Below are 25,399 nucleotides of genomic sequence, written 5' to 3'. Positions count from 1 at the left end.
TTTTATTTGGCTTTTGTGTGCTACAAACCCTGTTTCCATATGAGTTGGGAAATTGTGTTGGATGTAAATATAAACGGAATACAATGATTTGCAAATCCTTTTCAACCCATATTCAATTGAATGCATTATGAAGACAAGATATGTTCAAACTCACAAACTTCATTTTTTTTCCGCAAATAATACTTAACTTACAATTCCATGGTTGCAACACGTGCCAAAGTAGTTGGGAAAGGGCATGTTCACCATTGTGTTACATCACCTTTTCTTTTAACAACACTCAATAAACGTTTGGGAACTGAGGAAATTGTTGAAGCTTTGAATGTGTATTTTTTTCCTATTCTTGTTTTATGTAGAGCTTCAGTCGTTCAACAGTCCGGGGTCTCCGCTGTCGTATTTTACGCTTCATAATGCGCCACACAATTTCGATGAGAGACAGGTCTGGAATGCAGGCGGGCCAGGAAAGTCGCCGCACTCTTTTTTTATGAAGCCACGCTGTTGTAACACGTGCTGAATGTGGCTTGGCATTGTCTTGCTGAAATAAGCAGGGGCGTCCATGAAAAAGACGGCGCTTAGATGGCAGCATATGTTGTTCCAAAACCGGTATGCACATTTCAGCATTAATGGTCCCTTCACAGATGTGTAAGTTACCCATGCCTTGGGCACTAATGCACCCCCATACCATCACAGATGCTGGCTTTTGAACTTTGCGTCGATAACAGTCTGGATGGTTCGCTTCCCCTTTGGTCCGGATGACACAATGTCCAATACTTCCAAAAATAATTTGAAATGTGGACTCGTCAGACCACAGAACACTTTTCCACATTGCATCAGTCCATCTTAGATGATCTCGGGCCTAGAGAAGCCGGCGGCGTTTCTGGATGTTGTTGATAAATGGCTTTCGCGTTGCATAGTATAGCTTTAACTTGCACTTACAGATGTAGCGACAAACTGTATTTAGTGACAGTGGTTTTCTGAAGTGTTCCTGAGCCTATTTGGTGATATCCTTTAGAAATTGATGTCGGTTTTTGATACAGTACAGTCCGAGGGATCGAAGGTCACCGTCATTCAATGTTAGTTTCCGGCCATGCCGCTTACGTGGAGTGATTTCTCCAGATTCTCTGAACCTTTTGATAATATTATGGACCGTAGATGTTGAAATCCCTAAATTTCTTGCAATTTGACTTTAAGAAACGTTGTTTCTTAAACTGTTTGACTATTTGCTCACGCAGTTGTGGACAAAGCCAGTACTTCTTACAGCCTTGACAAGTAAGTCTTGCTAGTTTCATGCCAGAGTTCCCTGAGTGTTCCAGGCCATAGTTTATGCTAAGTGTTTGCTTCATGCTCTCGTCACGTCTCTTGTCTTCTAGTACATGCTATTTAGCTTCAAGTGCGATCGGCACCTTGTTCCTTTGCCTTATTAACCGTTTTCATTTACCTCTTTGAGTTTTGTTCAAGATTAAATAAAGTTCCTACCTGCAAGTCCTGTGCTGAGTGATCCGTTTGCATCCCAGGGAAACAAACCTCGCAGCAAGATGCGACCCCCCCACCCCTTGTCGTGACAATATTCAATTGAATGGACTGCAAAGACAACAGACTTAACGTTCGAACTGGTAGACATTGTTATTTTTTGCAAATATTAACTCATTTGGAATTTGATGCTTGCAAGATGTTTCAAAAAAAAGGACTGGAAAAGTTGAGGAATGCTCATCAAACACTTATTTGGAACATCCCACAGGGGAACGGGCTAATTGGGAACAGGTGGGTGCCATGATTGGGTATAAAAGCAGCTTCCATGAAATGCTCAGTCATTCACAAACTAGGACGGGGCGAGGGTCACCACTTTGTCGACAAATGCCTGAGCAAATCATCAAACAGTTTAGTAACAACATTTCTAAACCAGCTATTGAAAGGAAATTAGGGATTTCACCAGCTACGGTCCGTAATATCATCAAAAGGTTCAGAGAATCTGAATAAATCGCTGCACGTAAGCAGCAAGGCTAAAAACCAACATTGAATACCAGTGACCTTCAGTCCCTCAGGCGGTACTGCATCAAAAAAACGACTGTGTGTAAAGAATATCACCACATGGGCTCAGGAAGACTTCAGAAAACAACTGTCAGTAACTACAGTTCGTCGCCACATCTGTAATCGCAAGTTAAAATTCTACGATACAAAGCCAAAGCCATTTATCAACAACACCCAGAAATGCCACCAGGTTTGCTGGGCCCGAGCTCATCGAGGACTGATGCAAAGGGAAAACGTCTTCTGTGGTCTGACTAGTCCACATTTCAAATTGTTTTCGGCAACTGTGGACGTGGTGTCCTCTGGAACAAAGAGGAAAAGGACCATCTGGATTGTTATAGGCCCAAAGTTTAAAAGCCAGCATCTGTGATAGTATGGAGGTGTATTAGTGCCCAAGGTATGGGTAACTTACGCATTTGTGAAGGCACCATTAATGCTGAAAGGTACGTACAGGTTTTCAAGCAAGCAACGTTATCATGGACGCCCCTGCTTATTTCAGCAAGACAATGCCAAGCCACGTGTTACAACAGCGTGGCTTCAAAGTAAAAGAGTGTGGATAGTCCAGACCTGTCTCTTATTGAATATATGTGGCGCAATATGAAACCTAAAATACCATAACGGAGACCCTGGACTGTTGAACAACTTAAGCTGTACATCAAGCAAGAATGGGAAAGAATTCAACACGAAAAGCTTCAAAAATGGGTCTCCTCAGTTCCCAAACGTTTACTGAGTGTTGTTAAAAGGAAAGGCCATGTAACACAGTGGTAAAATAGCCCCTGTTTTTATTTATGACTTATACAATGTGCCAACTTGACTGGTATTGGGTTTTGTGTGATAGAAAATGTTTCTTACATATTTAAAAAAAAAAACAGCATCTGGTGCACTATTCCCACTCCCTAAACGAGTCTGAGCATTTCTTCCGATCACTCACACACACCAGCTAATACACAGTGATGCTAAAAAAAAGGAGATTTTCAAGTTATGATGTTAATTTTCAGATATTTAAAATCAAATACGCAGACTCATCAGAAAAATGTCACGCAACTAAGACAGGCCTGGGCAATTATTTTGACTCGGGGGGGCCAAATCTAGAAAAAAAAAATGTGTCTGGGGGCCGGTATATCTATTTATAGGAACAATAATATCTGATTGAATGCTAAAAACATTATGACAGACCGCTTTTAAAAAAACGGAACGGAATTTTACATTTCTTTACTGAATGAGACACCCAGAATGTACGTGAAAATAAAGAATGTGGGGTTAACAATATTAACTATGAAGGATAAAACACTGAATATTGACAACATATTTTAAAGATCAAGCAAAACGCAACAACAATGTAACAAACAGCGAAAAATGAATGTGAAGGGTTAAAAAAAAAAAGAAATTATCAGATTAATCAGATTGTACATCACTAAACTTTAGAACGTTGTTGTAAAAATCTCCTTCCGCTTCTGTCCCTGACACCCGCATTTCAGGCTCTGGAAACACTATGTGGAAACGCTCCCCACCCACACTGCTTGGTGCCTCGTCTGAGCTGCTGGGACTTAGATTTCCATAGTAACTAATTAGGTTACCATAGTAACCAGTATATTGCGCAAAAGTGCAGATTCCAACCATTTAAATACTTTGTATAGTTCAAGATTTACGATCATTTGAAAACATCACTGCACATCATAATGGCAGCTACAAGTTGTTTTCACTGAGGGCCGCATCGCAGTTATGTTTGGCCCCAGAGGGCCCTTTCCAACAGTGAATACTACTATTACACTATTTTTGAATGCATTTTATTAGATTTTCTTTAAAAACTAAAATGTAAAAAAAAAAATATATGGTAAATTGCAATAGTTTCACGTCAATATTGTGTGTATAGTACTGTAAACATTACTGCAGTTTTTATGGTTAAAAAAAGGGAGCTCAGTTGCCAAAATTTTACTGTAAAATTTACATTTGTTTTTTTTAGTGTATAGTAAAAAAGAAGGCAATTTTACAGTAAAATTTTGGCACCTGAGCGGCCAGATTGTTTTTTTGTTGTTTTTTTGCGCAAATCAACAACTGTACATTTTTGGTGTATTACTGTAAATGCCAAAACGGCAACACAGTTTATTACTGTAAAAAAAAGTTACTGTTTTTAATTTAGACAAAAAATGCTGTAAAAATCACAGTAAAAACCACAATTTTACCATGAAATCTATTTCTAATTTTACATTGCACAATTTGATGGATAACTTGCTTTGAAATAATTAGGGACCGAATGTCCCTTTGGGACAAAGGACCCTATTGTATTTATAAGGTTTTATTATTCTTTATTATTATTTTGCCGCCTCTTTGAGCTGTAATTTGACCCCCTTCACATTCTTCAAAACTCACCAAATTTTACACACACATCAGGAATAGCAAAAATTGCCATCTAATAAAAAACCAAACCCCAAAACTCAAAATTGCACTGTAGCGCCCCCTACGAAGAATTACAGACAAAACCGCTTGTAACTTCTGTTACGAATATTGTAGAGACATGAAACAAAAACCTCAATGTAGGTCTGATTTAGACCTAGATTTCATACACTGACTTTCTTCAGCTAAAATTAACAGGAAGTTGGCAAAACCCCCTTCAAAACAAAAGTTTCCTAAAAAATGTCATTTTTGCCTCTTTGAGCTGTAATTTGACCCCCTTAAAATGCTTCAAAACTCACCAAACTGGACACACACATCGAGACTGGCGAAAATTGCAATTTAATAAAAAAACAAAACCCAAAACTCAAAATTGCACTCTAGCGCCCCTTAGGAATAAAACGGACAAAACTGCTCCTAGGAAGAAAACAGACAAAACTGCTTGTAACTTCCGGAGGGACAGGAAAAACCTCTATGTAGGTCTCACTTACACATACATTTTAATAATTGACATTCTTCAGCTAAAATCAACAGGAAGTTGGCAAAAATCCTTCAAAACAAAAGTTTCCTAAAAAAGGTCATTTTTGCCTCTTGGAGCTGTAATTTGACCCCCTTAAAATGCTTCAAAACTCACCAAACTGGACACACACATCAGGACTGGCAAAAATTGCAATCTAATAAAAAACCAAACCCCAAAACTCAAAATTGCACTCTAGCGCCTTCTAGGAATAAAACAGACAAAACTGCTCCTAGGAAGAAAACACAGACAAAACTGCTTGTAACTTCCAGAGAGACATGAAAACCTCTATGTAGGTCTCACTTACACGTACATTTTAATAATTGACATTCTTCAGCTAAAATCAACAGGAAGTTGGCAAACATCCTTCAAAACTAAAGTTTCCTAAAAAATGTAATTTTTGCCTCTTGGAGCTGTAATTTGACCCCCTTAAAATGCTTCAAAACTCACCAAACTGGACACACACATCAGGACTGGCAAAAATTGCAATCTAATAAAAAACCAAACCCCAAAACTCCAAATTGCACTCTAGCGCCCCCTAGGAATAAAACAGACAAAACTGCTCCTAGGAAGAAAACACAGGCAAAACTGCTTGTAACTTCCGGAGAGACATGAAAACCTCTATGTAGGTCTCACTTAGACCTACATTTTAATAATTGACATTCTTCAGCAAAAATCAACAGGAAGTCGGCAATTAGCCTTCAAAACAAAAGTTTTGGAAAAACCCGTCACCTTTTTTCAAACATTACCTCCTCTGAGCGCACAGGAGAGGGATTGAACTCTTCTGATTAAAAGTTGCGAAAAGAGTTTTAATAACTGCTCCGTTTTTTTATTTTACGAGCCTTCAAAGAACCGCTGCGCTGATGCTGCTTCGCTGCTGCCGTCTCAAGATGGCCGCTTAAAAGCAGGAAGCACCCACACAATGCAGAGAAGGTAGGTACTGTGCGGGTAAAGATATATGGACTGGGTGGAAGAAGGAGGCACCAGTTTGACTCCAGGATACAGAGAAGGTAGGTAATATGCAGGTAAAGATATGTGGTCTGGGTGATGGCAGGAAGCACCAGCGTGTATGGGTGACAGAAAGAAGCACCAGTGTGACCTTAGGATGCAGGGAAGGTAGGTAATGTGCAGGTAAAGATATGTTGAATGGGTAAAGTAGGAAACAAGAGCAAAAGTCGGTCCCGTCCATCAATGCTTGCAGCTTTAATTATTATTAGTTTTTGGTTTTTTAATGGTTTGAATGCTTGATAATATACTTTAGCATAATTAAACAATATTTAAGTGAACATAATCTGCGCTTACATGGGGTATATACATGTTTTAAGAAGGAATACATTTAGTAAGTAAAGTTACAGTACTTTATCAATACATATTATTTACAGGCTTTCGAGGGCCAAATAAAATGAATTGGCGGGCCACATTTGGCCCCCAGGCCTTGAGTTTGACACCCGTAATTTACAGTATTGATATAAGCTAGTTATTTTACTGCCAGGATCGTTACATTTAAAAAAAATAATATATATAAGAAATTGAAAGACATACAGAAATGTAAATTGGTAACCATTACATTTACCAAGGACCCATTCAAATCACCACTTTTAGGGCCCGGGGACTCACTACATTTAAAACCTACCAATTTTATTTTTAAATTTTTTTTGCTGCAGCTGATTCATATACTGGTAATTAGGATTTGTTATATATATTATATACAAATAAAATATATCAGTATATATTATATACTGTATATAAAGTTAAAGTTAAAAGTTAAAGTACCAATGATCGTCATAGGTGAGATTATCCTCTGCATTTGACCCATGACCCTCACTTCTGGGAGGTGAGGGGAGCAGTGAGCAGCAGCGGTGACCACGCCCGGGAATGATTTTTGGTGATTTCACCCCCAATTCCAACACTTGTTTCTGAATGTAATATGTAAATATTACATCTATATTTTATATTGCTACTATGGTACATTTTTAATTTACGTAATACCTGCATTCTCCTTTCCAGCCTTACCCTTTCCATCCTTTGAAACTGAGCTGCTGGAACAATTTCCCTTGTGGCTCAATTAAGTTTGTCAAAGTGTAAGTCTAAGATCACTGCTTCCTGGAAAAATGTGGTGCGGCGGAACAAAATAAAGTGAATATGGAAGAAAACATGAATTTGTGCACCGAACAAAATTTAATATTTTTCTTGTCCGTGACTTTACTTTTAATTAGCCCTCCTAAATCAGAGAAGAATGACCACACTTTAGTCACATATTGATTGTATTGATTCAAATCCATTGTGATGGTGGAAAAATCAACCACTGTGGCGTGACATACAGTCTGGTGTGCCGTGAAAGATTATCTAATATCCCCTATTTGGGTCAAATATATTTTTCGCAAACCAGTAATTATAGTCTGCAAGTTATGTGTTGTTGTTGAGTGGTCGGTGCTGTCTAGAGCTCGGCAGAGTAACCGTGTTATACTCTTCCATATCAGTAGGTGGCAACCGGTAGATAATTGCTTTGTAGATGTCGGAAACACGTCATGTGAGACGATGATGGTTTGTCGTGATCACAATATCCAACAGGCAGCGTGCAGGTGAAAATGCTTAAACCAAAAATAGACAAAAGGAGAGTGCCCCTAAGAAATGGCATTGAAGCTTAGGGAAGGCTATGCATAACGAAACTACAAGTGAACTGGCTTTAAAGTAAACAAAAACAGAATGCTGGACGACAGCAAAGACTTACAGTGTCGCAAAGACTAAAGTCCAACAGATTACTTTTCACTTCCAAATGAAGTTAAAAAGCGGCTTTGGAGCAATCAAAGCTGCTCACACGGTCACTAAGGTGGCCACTATTTATTGACAGATCGACTTAATGTGTGTTATATTTATCCATGACAGCATTTTTGTTGTAAATTGTGAGGTGTGTCTGTTAAAATCAAGGTTGTTTTTACAAATGATGACAGATTTGAACAAGAGCATGTATTGTCTTTGTGTGATGATGTAAATGAGGTGTGGTTGTGTTGTATATTAAATGTGTCCATGAAAGGGAATTTTATGAATTTTCTTAATTTGATTACATGCTATGGTATGACTTTGTCATAATTTTTTGGCATTTTTTTTGTATCCCTTTAATTTAGGTAGCCAGCGACTGCAGATGAAAATAAACTTTTTAGCTATAATCTGGTACAGAGCTGTCTTTGATCTTAATGTTTCTGTGCATTGTCCCTTCAAATAAAGACTAAAAGACGGCGTCCACATTGACCACCCGAACATGACATGACAACCATCAATGTCCCCCACAAAGAAGGACAGCAACAACTTCAATAGACTTGATTGCTAAAACAAAACAGGTGCGTGGAAAGGCGCTTAAGGGAAGACATGAAACTGCTACAGGAAAATACCAAAATAAAAAAGAGAAAAAGCCATTAAAATAGGAGCGCAAGACAAGAATTAAAACACGACACATAGGAAAACAGCAAAAAAAAATTAAAATAAGTCAGGGGGTGTTGTGACAGTACACCTACTTTGAGACAAGAGCTATAGTGATGTTTTAAGGTCATATCCAACAATTGCGACGACAACTTTTTACTCTCAACTGAGTTCCGTTTTTTGTAATAATTTCTGTTGCTGGTGTGCCTTTGGATTCTTTCAATGAAAAAAATGTGCCTTGGCTCAAAACAGGTTGGAAAAACACTGCTCTGGCATACCATGAATTGATTAACGTGGACCCAGACTTAAAAAAGCTGAAAAACTTATTCGGGTGTTACCAATTAGTGGTCAATTGTACGGAATATGTGCTGTACTGTGCAATCTACTAACACAAGTCTCTTTCAATCAATCAATCAATCAATCAAAACTAACAGTGAATCTCTAGAGCTGAAGGTTTTATGACCTATACTGCATTTTGAGTTATAAGTGAAAGCAGCTATTGTCTATCTCTAAATTAATCTTAGACTAGTTTAGATTAGTTTGTGCATACTGAATAATTGGATTTTTAACAAGTGCACGCACATGCTGCTTAGTTGTTGCCGTCTGCCGCCCTGGAAACACCTTGACAGACTAGTTTTGCACTAAAGACGACATAATCACATCTGACCTGAAAAGTCTGAGGAACCCTCGGCGAGGTCGCAGACGACGGCCAGGGACGTTATTCCAAACAGGAGCGCACAAGTGACGGCTGGCAAAGTCCCAGAGAGGTGGAACATTCTCGAAGCCTCAAAGGTGCATCATGCAAAGTCCACATTGGAGGAGTGAGGAAGAACCATGGGTGGCGCACATTAGACGTCCGGTTGTCCCAGCGTGCTGCAAGCTTGTGAGGCTGGGATGGAGGCATGATCTTCTTTTTTTTTTCTTTTTTTCTTCCTTCCTGGAGGAGGAATCAGCCCACCTGGAGGACTGTCGACGCCATTTGCATGACTGACTTGACACCTGCAGACCAGATTGGACCGAAATGATCAACTTTTAATTAAAATATCCAACACGCAGTGCGCATTTATTAAGTATATAGGCTAAAGTACACCAGTTTGACACAAAAATACTCAAGCATGTCATACTTAATGTTTTTAGTTTCGCTAATTACGAGTAATATGTGTTTTTATATACGTATTAATAACGGCCAGTCGTGAGATCTAATCAAAAACAGGGACTTTTTAAATAAACTTTGTCGCCATCTTGTGGCCATCATGTCGCATTGCAAGTACAATCTCATAATAAGTGGCCAAACGTACAATAATTGTCGTTGTGTGGATACTTTTACCCTTTGTTTGAGCAATAACTTAAAACAAAAATGTAATGATAATTTGACATTTTAATACTGTTTTTGGCACTGTTGCCACTGGCAACCTTTTTTTCAACAGTGCTGTTAATGTATTAAATATAAACCTTTATTATAACAAGTCTGTGGTAATGTGTTGCTGGTATGTACGATAATTTCCCTCAAAATAAGCTATTTTCAAGATTTTTGAACGTGTCATTTTCCATCGATAATTGTATCTTTTCATCGAGATTGTTCGGAAAAGTGCAACACCGACATGAACATTAATTAATATTTATGAGAGGAATTGTATCTAAAAAGAAACCAAAAACACGAAAAATAGAAAAATCCACTCAAACATGTCATAATTAATGTTTAAAATTTTGATAATTACGATTATTAGTGTTTAATATATATATATATATATATATATATATTTAACGGCCAGTCATGAAATCTAATAAAAACAGGCACTTTTTAAAGAAACTTTGTTGCCATCTTTTGGCCATTATGTCACATTGCAACTACAATCTCATATAAGTGGCTAAACGTATAATAACTGTCGTTGTGTGGATACTTTTACCCTTTGTTTGAGCAATAACTTTAAAAAAATGTAATGATAATTTGACATTTAAATACTCTTTTTGGCACTGTTGCCACTGGCAACCTTTTTTTCAACAGTGCTGTTAATGTATTAAATATAAACCTGTATTATAACAAGTCTGTGGTAATGTGTTGCTGGTATGTACGATAATTTCCCTCAAAATAAGCTATTTTCAAGATTTTTGGACATCGATAATTGTGTCTTTTCATCGAGATTGTTCGGAAAAGTGCAACACCGACATGAACATCAATTAATATTTATGAGAGGAATTGTATCTAAAAAGAAACCAAAAACACAAAAAATAGAAAAATCCACTCAAACATGTCATAATTAATGTTTAAAATTTTGATAATTACGAGTATTATTGTTTAATGTATATATATATATATATATATATATATATATATATATATATATATATATATATATATATACATATATATATATATTTAACGGCCAGTCATGAAATCTAATAAAAAACAGGCACTTTTTAAAGAAACTTTGTCGCCATCTTTTGGCCATTATGTCACATTGCAACTACAATCTCAGAATAGGTGGCCAAACGTAAAATAATTGTCGTTGTGTTGATACTTTTACCCTTTGTTTGAGCAATAACTTAAAACAAAAATGTAATGATAATTTGACATTTAAATACTCTTTTTGGCACTGTTGCCACTGGCAAACTTTTTTTCAACAGTGCTGTTAATGTATTAAATATAAACCTGTATTATAACAAGTCTGTGGTAATGTGTTGCTGGTATGTACGATAATTTTCCTCAAAATAAGATATTTTCAAGATTCTTGTACGTCATTTTTCATCGATAATTGTGTCTTTTCATCAAGATTGTTCGGTAAAGTGCAACTCTGACATGAACATAAGTTAATATTTATAGTGAGATATTGTATCTAAAAAGAAATTGAGGTAAAAATTGACACCAAAAACACAAAAAATAGCACAATCCACTCAAGCATGTCATACTTAATGTTTAACATTTAGCTAATTACGAGTATTATTTGCTTTTTTATATATATTTTTAACGGCCAGACAATGACATCTAAACCAAAACAGGCACTTTTTAAAGAAAGTATGTCGCCATCTTGTGGTCATTATGTCACATTGCAACTACAATCTCATATAATACTGTATAAATTGCCAATAATTGTCGTTTGTGCCAATTTTGAGCAATAACTCCAAAAATCTATTGATGTATGAGTACTTGACCTCTTAAATACTATTTTTGGCACTGTTTCCACTGGCAACCTTTTTTTTCAACAGTGCTGTTAATTTATTAAATATAAACCTGCATCATAATAAACAGTCTGTGGTAATGTGTTGCTGGTATGTACGATAATTTCCCTCAAAATAAGATATTTTCAAGGTTCTTGTACGACAACGTGTCATTTTCCATCGATAATTGTGTCTTTTCATCGAGATTGTTCGGCAAAGTGCAACGCCGACATGGACATAAATTAATATTTATAGAGAGGAATTTTATCGAAAAAGAAATGGAGGTACATATTGACACCAAAAAAAACACACAAAAAAAAGCACAATCCACTCAAGCATGTCATACGTAATGTTTTCAATTTCGCTAATTACGAGTATTAATTTGCTTTTTTATATATATATTTTTAACGACCAGTCTTGAGATTTAATCCAAAACAGCCAGTTTTTAAAGAAACTATGTCACTATCTTGTGGCCATTATCTCGCATTGCAACTACTATCTCATATAATCCTGTCTAAATTGCCAATAATGGTCGTTTGTGCCATACTTTTACCCTTTGTTTGAGCAATAACTCAAAAAATCTATTGATGTATGAATACTTGACCTCTTAAATACTATTTTTGGCACTGTTGCCACTGGCAACCTTTTTTTCAACAGTGCTGTTAATTTATTAAATATAAACCTGCATTATAACCAGTCTATGGTAATGTGTTGCTGGTACGTACGATAATTTCCTTTAAAAAAAGATATTTTCAAAGTTCTTGTACGACAACATGTCCTTTTCCATCGATAATTGTGTATTTTCATCGGGATTGTTCGGAAAAGTGAAACTCCGACATGAACATAATTTAATATTTGTAGTGAGAAATTGTATCTATAAAAGAAATGGCGGTAAACATTTAAACCAAAAACAAAAAAAATAGCAAATTCCACTCAAGCGTGTCATACTTAATGTTTTACATTTTGTTAAATACGAGTATTAATTTGATTTTTTTCAATATATATTTTGAACGACCAGTTATGAGATCTAATCCAAAACAGCCACTTTTTTAAAGAAACTATGTCGCCATCTTGTGACCATTATGTCACATTGCAACTTCAATCTCACATAGTACTGTCGAAGTTGCCAGACGTACACTAATTGTCATGTGTGACATTCTTTTACCCTTTTTTTGAGCAATAACTAAAACAATATAATGATGTATGATAATTCGACCTCTTAAATACTCTTTTTGGCACTGTTGCCAATGGCAATCTTTTTTTCAACAGTGCTGTTAATTTACTAAATACACACAAGTACTATAACCAATCTATGCAAAGTCTGTAGTAATATTTTGCTGGTATTTACGACAATTTCCCCCAAAATAAGACATTTTCATAATTCTCAAATTTATGAACGTAAAACGGTTTGTTTATTTTGTTGACCACTGACCGAAAGAAGAATAAACTAAACTAACTAAAGATTCTTGTACGATAACGTGTCATTTCCCATCTGGCAACGTATCGTTCCTCACGGGCTTCCTTACGCAACATACACTAGAAGGTCAAAGATGGCAGTCTGTACTAAATGGCTCGATAAATGTGTCTTTTCAGCTAGATTGTTAGGAAAAGTACAACTCCGACATGAACGTAAGTTAATATTCATAGTGAGGAATTGTATGTTAAAAGAAACAGGGGTGCAAATTGTACTGTGTGCCCCTGGCGAGCTAATGTTGCTATCGCGGATAGCTATATTAAGTTCTATCCATTTTATACGGCTTGTCCTTGTTTCCAGGGTTCTTGTCCACGTCCAGTTGTAGTCTGGCCGACGTAGATGCCAGCAAGCAACCGCCGAAATTTACCCCTCCGGCGAAGCCTGTCATTATAGACAGAACACAGACAGCGGCTGCTTTACGGAAGTATGCTAACGCTGCTAACACATGCTAGCATTACAAACACATGCTAATGCTAAAAACACATGCTAACATTACAAACTCATAACTTCAAACACATACCGTATTTCCTTGAATTGCCACCGGGGTATTAATTATTTTAAAACCTCTTCTCACTCCGGCACTTACCAAAGGCAAGCAGTAAAAATTTGAGTGTGATGTAAGCTTGGACCTTAAATCCTACTGAATAGCTCTTAAAGGCCTACTGAAATGAGGTTTTCTTATTCAAACGGGGATAGCAGGTCCATTCTATGTGTCATACTTGATCATTTTGCGATATCGCCATATTTTTGCTGAAAGGATTTAGTAGAGAACATCGACGATAAAGTTCACAACTTTTGGTGCTGACAAAAAAGCCTTGCCTGTTCCGGAAGTCACAGACGATGATGTCACAAGTGTGAGGGCTCCTCACATTGTTTATAATGTGAGCCACCAGCAGTAAGAGCTATTTGGATTGAGAAAACGACTATTTTTTCCATTAGTGAATTATATTTATATAGCGCTTTTCTCTAGCGACTCAAAGCGCTTTACATAGTGAAACCCAATATCTAAGTTACATTTTTAAACCAGTGTGGGTGGCACTGGGAGCAGGTGGGTAAAGTGTCTTGCCCAAGGACACAACGGCAGTGACTAAGATGGGGGAAGCGGGAATCGAACCTGCAACCCTCAAGTTGCTGGCACGGCCGCTCTACCAACCGAGCTATTCCGCCCCATTAATTTGAGCGAGGTTGAAAGATTCCTGGATGATGATATTGATAGCAAAGGACTACAAAAAAAAATAATAATAATAAAATAAAAAGTGACGGCCGTTTCAGATGTAATTAGACACATTTACAAGGATAATTCTGGAAGATCCCTTATCTTCTTATTGTTGTTTTAATAGTGTTTTAGTGAGGTTGTAAAGACATACCTCGAGGTCGGATGGCTGCGGTGAACACGCCAGTGTCTCAGAGAGAAGCCGAGCCTTTTAAAAAGCTACTGCAGGAGGATGAATAATCCAATGATGTCTCCGGTAAGGTATACATCACAATTTTCCCATCCAAAAACTTGCTGATTGACGTAGAGAAACTTGTTTGCTTGACCACTCTGTGTTAAAAACAAAGAAACACCAGCTCTGTCTCGGTGCTAAAGGCAGCTGCAATCCACTGCTTTCCACCAACAGCATTCTTCTTTGACGTCTCCATTATTAATTGAACAAATTGCAAAAGATTCAGCAACACAGATGTCCAAATTACTGTGTAATTACGCGATGAAAAGAGACGACTTTTAGCCGTAACTGGTGCTGAGCTAAAATTTCCTGATAGTCCGTGACGTCACGCGCACCCGTCATCATTCCGTGACGTTTTCAACAAGAAACTCTGCGGGAAATTTAAAATTGCAATTTAGTAAACTAAAAAGGCCTTATTGACATGTGTTGCAATGTTAATATTTCATCATTGATATATAAACTATCAGCCTTTAAATCCTACTGAATAGTTCTTAATCGTCTTCCCTGTATGCGATTTCAAATTACCGGTATTGAAATCAGCCTCCTCCATTTTGAAAATGATGACAGGGGAAGTGTCACTCGTGACGTCACGAGTTTGACAAGGCGGTAATACTAAGCATGCGCTAATTATTTTGCGAAGCGGGTTTGACCCGGCAGTAATTCAAGGCAGGCGCATACTATATGCCCTGCGGCAATTCAAAGAAATACGGTACTTGTGTTAAAAACACATGCTGACACTAATAGACGAATAACGCTACAAATACATGCTAACGTTACAAACGCATGCTAGAGCTACTAACACATGCTAACGCTACAAACACATGCTAACGCTACAAACACATGCTAACGCTACTAACACATGCTAACACTATAAACATATGCTAACGCTTTAAACACATGCTAACACTAATAGACACATGCTAACACTACAAACACATGCTATCGCCACAGACACATGCTAACGCTACATACACATGCTAACGCTATATACACATGCTAACACCACAAACACATGCTATCGCTACAGACACATGCTAACGCTACAGACATGCTAAAGCTACAAACACCTGCTAACGCCACAAACATGCCAACGCCACAAACATGCTATCGCCACAGACACATGCTAACGCTACATACACATGCTAACACCACAAACACAAGTTATCGCTACAGACACATGCTAACGCTACAGACATGCTAAAGCTACAAACACCTGCTAACGCCACAAACATGCCAACGCCACAAACACATGCTATCGCTACAGACACATGCTAACACTACAAACACATGCTAACGCTACAAACACATGCTAACACTAATAGACACATGCTAATGCCACAAACATGCCAACGCCACAAACACGTGCTAACGCTACAAACACATGCTAACGCCACAAACATGCCAACACTATAAACACATGCTAATGCTACAAATACATGCTAACGCTAATAGACACATGCTAACACTACAAACACATTCTAAAACTACAGACATGCCAACGCTACAGACACATGCTAACGCTACAGACATATGCTAACGCCACAAACACATGCTAACGCTACAGACATGCTAAAGCTACAAACACCTGCCAACGCCACAAACATGCCAACGCCACAAACACATGCTATCGCCACAGACACATGCTAACGCTACATACACATGCTAACGCTACATACACATGCTAACACCACAAACACATGCTATCGCTACAGACACATGCTAACGCTACAGACATGCTAAAGCTACAAACACCTGCTAACGCCACAAACATGCCAACGCCACAAACATGCTATCGCCACAGACACATGCTAACGCTACATACACATGCCAACACCACAAACACAAGTTATCGCTACAGACACATGCTAACGCTACAGACATGCTAAAGCTACAAACACCTGCTAACGCCACAAACATGCCAACGCCACAAACACATGCTATCGCTACAGACACATGCTAACACTACAAACACATGCTAACGCTACAAACACATGCTAACACTAATAGACACATGCTAATGCCACAAACATGCCAACGACACATACACATGCTAACGCTACAAACACATGCTAACGCCACAAACATGCCAACAATATAAACACATGCTAATGCTACAAATACATGCTAACACTAATAGACACATGCTAACACTACAAACACATTCTAAAACTACAGACACATGCCAACGCTACAGACACATGCTAACGCTACAGACATATGCTAACGCCACAAACACATGCTAACGCTACAGACATGCTAAAGCTACAAACACCTGCCAACGCCACAAACATGCCAACGCCACAAACACATGCTATTGCTACAGACACATGCTAACGCTACAGACATGCTAAATCTACAAACACCTGCTAACACCACAAACATGCCAACGCCACAAACACATGCTATCGCTACAGACACATGCTAACACTACAGACACATGCTAACGCTACCAACACATGCTAACACTAATAGACACATGCTAACGCCACAAACACATGCTAACGCTACAGACATGCTAAAGCTACAAACACCTGCCAACGCCACAAACATGCCAACGCCACAAACACATGCTATCGCTACAGACACATGCTAACGCTACAGACATGCTAAATCTACAAACACCTGCTAACACCACAAACATGCCAACGCCACAAACACATGCTATCGCTACAGACACATGCTAACACTACAGACACATGCTAACGCTACCAACACATGCTAACACTAATAGACACATGCTAATGCCACAAACATGCCAATGCCACAAACACATGCTAACGCCACAAACATGCCAACGCCACAAACACATGCTATTGCTACTAACAAATGTTAACATAACAAACACATGCTAACATTACAAACACATGCTAACGCTACAAACACATGCTAACACTGATAGACACATGCTAACGCCACAAACATGCCAACGCCACAAACACATGCTATCGCTAATAACAAATGCTAACATAACAAACACACGCTAACATTACAAACACATGCTAACGCTACAAACACATGCTAACACTATTAGACACATGCTAAAGCCACAAACACATGCTATTGCTACTAACAAATGCTAACATTACAAACACATGCTAACACTACAAACACATGCTAGCACTATAAATACATGCTAATGCTACTAATAAATGCTAACATTACAAACACATGCTAATGCTACAAGCACATGCTAACACTACAAACACATGCTAACACTAATAGACACATTCTAATGCTCCAAACACATGTTAACACTACTATCATATGCTAACACTACAAACACATCCTAACCCTATAAACACGTACTAATTATTGACGGACACATTCTAACGCTACTAACACATGCTAACACTACAAACACATGCTTACGCTACAAACACATGCTAACGTTACAAACTAATGCTAACCCTATAAACACATGCTATTATTACAAACACGTGCTAATGCTACAAACACATACTTGGTTTCAAAACACATGCTAACACGAATGGACAAATGATAACGCTACAACCCATGCTAACGCTACAAACACATGCTAATATTACAAACACATTCTAACAACTACAAACACGTTTACGCTACAAACACATGCTAACACTACAAACACATGCTGAAGCTAAAAACACAGGCTAACACTGATAGACACATGCTAACAATACTAACACATGCTAACGCTACAAACTCATGCTAATACTACTTACACATGCTAACGCCACTAACACATGCTAATGCTACAAACACATGCTAACACTGACAGACACATGCTAATGCCACTATCATATGCTAACACTACAAACACATGCTAAGGCTACATGCTAACACTAACAGACACACTGTTCCTCCAACTTCAATTGTGTCTGTTTTGTGATAATTGTTAGGTTCCTGAGCCCAGAGTTTATCCCGCCTCGCCAAAGGACAAACCCGCTGAAGTTTTACATGGAGAGGAAAGACATGGTCCGCAGGAGGAGCATAATTGACCTTCCGGAATTCTACGTGGGTAAGCAGGATGTCTGTACTCCGTGATGGAAAAACTACTTGGGAAATGTAGTAAGCTGAGCTCCTAGTTACACTGTGTTAAAGGCAAACGTCAGGTCTCCAATTTTAACTTTTTGAGGTCAGGGTAGGTGTTGCCTTAAAGGAGGGCTCATTTTTTAGGGCACCAGGGCATACATTATTTTTTTCCGAGGCAGGGGTTCCAAAGCAAATGCATGCTGACATTATATATTTTTGTCATTTTTATGATGCCTTTATCTGTATTGTTACATTTTGATAGAGGGAGTTTTTGTATTTATTTTATCATTATTATTTAAGTTAGCAATAAGCGTTTCAAAAAAAGACTTATAAGTGGGGCCACATGCTGACATATGTTTAACTCATCATGCATAATTTATTACAGCATTTGGGAAGCCTGTGGTAGATTTTTATTATGTTAATGTTATATTTTTATCGACATGTGATAGCAGGGACCCTGCCATTCAAAACTGGGCTGCTACATTACTAACTATAGCTGAAAAAATAGTACAATAGCAATAAGAGAGACTACTCATCCCTGAACACCATGGAGTTCATGTAGGCTTCGGCGTGGCAAAGTTGGTAGAGTGGCTGTGCTAGCAATCTGAGGGTTACTGGTTAAATCCCCACCTTCTACCATCCTAGTCACGTCCGTCGTGTCCTTGGGCAAGACACTTCACCTTTGCTCCTGATGAGTGCCTTGCATGCCAGCTCCCGCCGTCAGTGTGTGAATGGGTGAATGTGGAAATACTGTCAAAGCGCTATGGGCTCCTTAAAAAGGGGTAGAAAAGCACTATACAAGTACAACCTATTTACCATTTAGGATGAAGTTACATTATTATTTCAACCATCAGAGACAGAAACTCTACATTTAAAACAATGTCCTTTTTTGCTGCTTCAACACAGCTCAATCAACACAGAAAAAATTAAAGTGAAATAACTTTGTTCATGTAGGTCAATAATGCTTGTCTTTCTCTCAGACGTCCAGGGCTTTGCTGTCCGTAACACACACACACACCGCAAAATGAGCTAACGTTACGCTAAAAGCTAATTAGCCGATCACCTCAAGGACTACGAGCGAGCTGATCTGCCGCTTATATTTCTAGAACGTCAACGGGCTCATAGTGATGTTACTAGTAGTTGACAGGAAGGTGTTTATTATAATTTGGGGAGAGTCCGCTGAATTATGCTCACCCGCTGAACAACTTTCTGCTGATTGGCTGTTGCCGCTCTGTGTGTAACCAATCAGATGGTTCTGTGGGTGGGACAATGCTGGGTGCTGCATAGACATACTGACAGAGGCAGAGGCAGAACTAAGCCGAGCAGCTTGTTAAAATGTTAGTTTATGCGGTGGCTCTTTGTTGTTAAGGCGGCCGCCTTAGCAACAAAGCGCTGCGGGAAACCAATATAGAGCTCTGGTATATCGCCCAGCCCTACTTCCACTACATGCCGACTACGGACAAACTGAGCAGGTTTCTTTTTGTACAGTCTGTTACGTCAATAAATCATTCCCGACATAGCATCTCGGAATTGTGTGTGCATACTGGGGGATACAGACGAGTCCCAAACACAGATTTTTACTTTCAAACAAAGTTTTGATATCAATTCCCTTGACCCAGCCACACACAAATAAGTTGTAGGCCTCCATCAAATCTGTATCTCCACATAGTTTGACATGTCAGGGAACGTGACCGACGGATAATCACTCGACAAATCTTTCTTTTTTTTTTGATAACGTAGTATCGGGGGATCCATTCTATTCCAAAATGAGATTTTTGGGCTCGTATATAGACCTGGGCGGATCATTTTTTCTCAATGAAATATTGGCCTACAAATTATTGCAGATAGTCACTACTTGTAGCATGTTGCTGCCTATCACTATCTGTACTGTATTGTTTTCTATTTATTTTTTATAGGCAGCATTCTTGCCGTGACCATGTCTGACCCCAATGCCAGTGGTAAAACAAACCACTTTGTTGGCCTATGCATCCAAAGAGGGGGGAAAGGTCTTGGAGCTACATTTGTCCTGAGGAACATCATCAATAACCAAGGTGTCTTCATTTCTCTACTTTCTTCTTTTTCCCCTTCAAAATACAAAGTGTGAATGCTAACGGCCTGCTTGAATGATTTAGGTGTGGAGTACTGCTATGAGCTGTACAACCCACGCATTCAGGAGATCCAGGTGTTGAAGCTGGAGAAGCGGCTGGATGACAACCTGATGTACCTGAGGGACGCCCTTCCCGTTTACAGCACAGTGGATCCGAACATGAAGCCGATTCCCTTTTCCCCGGCTGGAGAAGTACCTGTTAACACGGTGAGACAGCAAACTAAAGTACATATTAAATTTGCCTGGATTTTGACTCCAATTTTCCCATAGTAACTAATGGATATAGAAAAGATCTGTTCCACAGTCAAACTGTCCCAATCTCAAAACATGGATTACTGTGCAGTAGGGATGAGCAATATGTGTTTCAGCCTCTTGCAATAACAATATACAGGACTGTCTCAGAAAATTAGAATATTGTGATAAAGTCCTTTATTTTCTGTAATGCAACTAAAACATGAACATGTCATACATTCTGGATTCATTACACATCAACTGAAATATTGCAAGCCTTTTATTATTTTAATATTGCTGATTATGGCATACATCTTAAGAAAACTCAAAAATCCTATCTCAAAAAATTAGAATATTTCCTCAGACCAAGTTAAAAAAAAAAGATGTATAACAGCAAAACAGAATCAAACATTTGAAAATGTTAATTAACGCACTCAGTACCTGGTTGGGAATCCTTTTGCACAGATTACTGCATCAATGCGGCGTGGCATGGAGGCAATCGGCCTGTGGCATTGCTGAGGTGTTATGGATGCACAGGATGCTTCAATAGTGGCCTTCAGCTCATTTGCATTATTGGGTCTGGTGTCTTTCAGCTTCTTCTTTACAATACCCTACAAATTCTCTATGGGGTTTAGGTCAGGAGAGTTGGCAGGCCAATGGAGGACAGTAATGCCATGGTCAATAGACCAGTTACTGGTGGTTTTGGCACTGTGAGCAGGTGCCAGATCATGCTGGAAAATTAAATCCTCTCCATAGAGCTTTTCAACAGATACAGCTTCAATAGCCGTATTCCCATGGTCAAGCCACTCCTGAACTCTAGACAACGGAAGTTCCCTCAGTCAGCAATGGTTTGGGGAGCCATGTCAGCTGCTGGTTTTGGTCCACTGTGTTTTATCAAATCCAGAGTCAATGCAGCTGTGTACATGCTTCCATGTGTTGTAAAGCTCTATGGAGATGATCATTTCATTTTACAGCATGATCTGGCACCTGCTCACAGTGCCAAAACCAGCAGTAACTGGTGTACTGACCATGGCATTACTGTCCTCCATTGGCCTGCCAACTCTCCTGACCTAAACCCCAAAGAGAATTTGTGGGGTATTGTGAAGAAGAAGCTGAAAGACACCAGAACCAATAATGCAAATGAGCTGAAGGCCGCTATTGAAGCATCCTGGGCATCCATAACACCTCAGCAATGCCACAGGCCCGCCAGCCCAAAGGGAATAAGCGGTAGAAAATGGATGGATGGAATTGTCAAATTAAAGTGGAACTGCATCATTTTTGGAATTTTGCCTATAGTTCACAATCATTATGAGAGACATGACATCAGATGTATTATTTTTTTTGCATTCTAACTCGGGAAAAAAATGCCGCCTACATCGGAGCCAATTGTAGCTCCTGTATTTTGCCCATAAAACCCAATAAATACCAATTTAAAAACTTCAACATTATCAAAGTATGAAGGATATTGTTATTTTATGTGCTAATACAGAAAACCTATTTTCGTGTTTCCGTGATCCAAGCTAGTGTCTAGATTTACATCGGGTGGTAATGCTGCTTCCTTGCTCGTGGAAGTTAATTGTTGATCATAAAGCATGCCTCTCCCTTGGATAGTAGAAAGATGAGGACGTATTCCAACAAGTTTGTACACTTTGACAGCCAATTTAGACTTGGAAATGGCGAGAACAACAAGAAAAGACGCTTGGTTGCACCCTTTTTTCTTCAAGGATTAAGAGTCATTCTACATCTAAAACAGGAATATAACAAGATTCTATAAATCCACATTCTAAGGACAGAAGACATTGTACAGTAGGGGATGTTTTATGTTCGTTGGCTCTTGTGAAATTTGCACTGAGTAGTAATCAATGATGTTAGAAGGAAAAAAAGCCAACGTCAATGTGTTTTTTAAATTAATGTGCCGTGTATGATCAAATTATATCATTCATCTATCTATCCATTTTCTACCACTTGTCAATACAAATTTTATGTGTGTGCCTTTTACTACGTTACATATATACTTATATTGTGTAAATGAAACCTTAATGAAGGTGTTTGGATGTGTTGTACTGGCATTGTAGGCGGATTAGAGCGACTTCCTTAGGCTCCATTGTAAGCAGACTTTGGATCGCATTTGTTTACTATTTTGAATACATAAAACAAAAATAAAAACATGCATGTTCTTACATAAGGATTATAAATGATTGCCAAATTTCCCCCCAAAGTTGCAGTTCCCCTTTAAGTGCCTTAAAGTAAAAAAAAAAAAAAGATTAAACATTGGTTAATCATGCCCTATTCAAAGAGCTTCAACACATTTGAACATTTGCCGCGACTTGCAAGTTCAGGGCACAATAATCACAAAATATAAGCCTACAAAACCCTGGAGGGACTGACTTTTTTAGTTGATACTTTCTTATACAGCAGTGGTTCTCAAATGGGGGTACACCTGGGGGTACTTGAAGGTAGGCCAAGGGGTACGTGAGATTTTTTCAAAGTATTCTAAACATAGCAACAATTCAAAAATCCTTTATAAATATATTTATTGAATAATACTTCAACAAAATATGAATGTAAGTTCATAAACTGTGAAAAAAAAATACAACAATGCAATATTCAGTATTGACAGCTAGATTTTTTGTGGACATGTTCCATAAATATTGATGTTAAAGATTTATTTTTTTGTGGATAAATGTTTGGAATTAAGTTCATGAATCCAGATGGTTCTTTACTACAATCCTCAAAGAGGGCACTTTAAGTTGATTATTTTTCAACAAGTTTTTTGTTATTTTTACATATTTTTTTCCAAATAGTTCAAGAAAGACCACTACAAATGAGAAATATTTTGCACTGTTATACAATTTAAGAAATCAGAAACTGATTTTACTTCTTTATCTCCTTTTTTCAACCAAAAATGCTTTGCTCTGATTAGGGGGTACTTGAATTTAAAAAATGTTCACAGGGGGTACGTCACTGAAAAAAGGTTGAGAACCACTGTTATACAGGACTGTGTTAGAATATTAGAATATTGTGATAAAGTCCTTTATTTTCTGTAATGCAACTTAAAACATTAAAACGTCATACATTCTGGATTCACTACGCATCAACAGAAATATTGCAAGAATTGTATTATTTTAATATTGCTGATTATGGCATACAGCTTAAGAAAAATAAAGAAATATATCTAAAAAATTCAAATATTTCCTCAGACAACGTAAAAAAAAAGATTTATAACAGCAAAACAAAATCAAACATTTGAAAATGTCAATTTATGCACTCAGTACTTGGTTGGGAATACTTTTGCACGGATTACTGCATCAATGCGGCGTGGCATGGAGGCAATCAGCCTGTGGTATTGCTGAGGTGTTATGGATGCCCAGGATGCTTCAATGGCGGCCTTTAGCTCATTTGCATTATTGGGTCTGGTGTCTTTCAGCTTTTTCTTCACAATACCCTACATATTCTCTTTGGGGTTCAGGTCAGGGGAGTTGGAAAATGGAATCATCTCCATAGAGATGAGGATTTCATTTTCCAGCATGATCTGGCACCTGCCCAGAGTGCCAAAACCACCAGTAACTGGTGTACTGACCTTGGCAATACTGTGGTCGATTGGCCTGCCAACTCCCCTGACCTGAACCCCATGCCACGGCACATTGATGCAGTAATCCATGCAAAAGGATTCCCAACCAAGTACTGAGTGCATTAATTGACATTTTCAAATGTTTGGTTTTGTTTTGCTGTTATAAATCCTTTTTTTTACTTGGTCTGAGGAAATTCAAATTTTTTGAGATAGGATTTTTGAGTTTTCTTAATCTGTATGCCATAATCAGCAATATTAAAAAAATAAAAGGCTTGCAATATTTCAGTTGATGTGTAATGAATCCAGAATTAATGACATTTTAATGTTTTTAGTTGCGTTACAGAAAATAAAGGACTTTATCACAGTATTCTAATATTCTGAAACAGTCCGGTAGTCACTGTCATGTCTAGAAAGTCCATCATAAGATATTTTTCACATCTTCATTCTTCTCCCACCCAGAATAAAGTTAAAATGCGACCAAGACCATGGTCCAAACACTGGGAGCACCCGAAGTACAAAATCCAGGGCATAGCCTTCGATAAGTGCATCTCCCCAGCGAAGATGGAGGAAGCTCAGAAATGGGCAAGGCCTTGGCAGGAGTACGACATGTTGAAGGAGTACGACACCTCCAAGCTGGAGAAGGACATTTACAGTGAGATCCAGGAGGAGATGACTAAGTTGAAAGCAGACTAAGATGCCAAAATCAGTCTCCTTGAGATACATGACTTCATGAACATGTCCGGACTATGGTCAGTTTTTCAATTTTCAACCAATAAATGCCGCTTCACAGTCTACCAACACTTGCATGCGTTTGTTTGCACACATGTAGTAATGCAACCCAGACACTAGATGGTATTGTTTCCCTTCGTATGATGGATGCATCAGCAGTTGCATAACCAAGCCTCTGTATTTGCAGAGAAACTCATGCCACATTTTTCCAGTTGAATAAACAAAGTAAGCTTAGTGCTCTCCATAGGCGTTAAACCATAAAAGGAACCTTTCAGCATAAGATGCAGATTTGACTACATATAAGCATGGTATTCAGAGAAAACGCACC

At 38.3% G+C, this 25,399-nt stretch overlaps 2 protein-coding genes across 3 annotated transcripts in view; one reads left to right on the top strand and one right to left on the bottom strand.

Moving 5' to 3' along the window:
- LOC133542623 (protein eva-1 homolog C) overlaps positions 1–9,324 on the bottom strand; it is a 302,063-nt gene extending 292,739 nt beyond the window's left edge. Inside the window, exon 1 of one of the 2 annotated variants that reach the window (XM_061886903.1) lies at positions 9,015–9,324. In XM_061886903.1, coding sequence (XP_061742887.1) covers positions 9,015–9,123 — 109 coding nt within the window. In that variant the 5' untranslated portion in view covers positions 9,124–9,324. The remainder of the gene's footprint in view (positions 1–9,014) is intronic. The other variant, XM_061886904.1, reaches the window with a different exon arrangement.
- A 3,668-nt stretch (positions 9,325–12,992) lies between these two features.
- On the top strand, positions 12,993–25,136 carry mrpl19 (mitochondrial ribosomal protein L19). Its single transcript, XM_061885798.1, has 6 exons — positions 12,993–13,132; positions 13,278–13,401; positions 18,301–18,419; positions 20,350–20,484; positions 20,566–20,747; positions 24,802–25,136. The coding sequence occupies exons 1-6, from the start codon at positions 13,054–13,056 to the stop codon at positions 25,033–25,035; spliced, it is 873 nt and encodes a 290-aa protein (XP_061741782.1). The 5' UTR covers positions 12,993–13,053; the 3' UTR covers positions 25,036–25,136.
- The last annotated feature ends 263 nt before the right edge of the window (positions 25,137–25,399 follow it).

The sequence above is a fragment of the Nerophis ophidion genome, linkage group LG24 (genome assembly GCF_033978795.1).
Source record: "Nerophis ophidion isolate RoL-2023_Sa linkage group LG24, RoL_Noph_v1.0, whole genome shotgun sequence".
In the NCBI taxonomy this organism is placed as follows: domain Eukaryota; kingdom Metazoa; phylum Chordata; class Actinopteri; order Syngnathiformes; family Syngnathidae; genus Nerophis; species Nerophis ophidion.
This window is presented reverse-complemented; position numbering and strand designations above follow the sequence as displayed.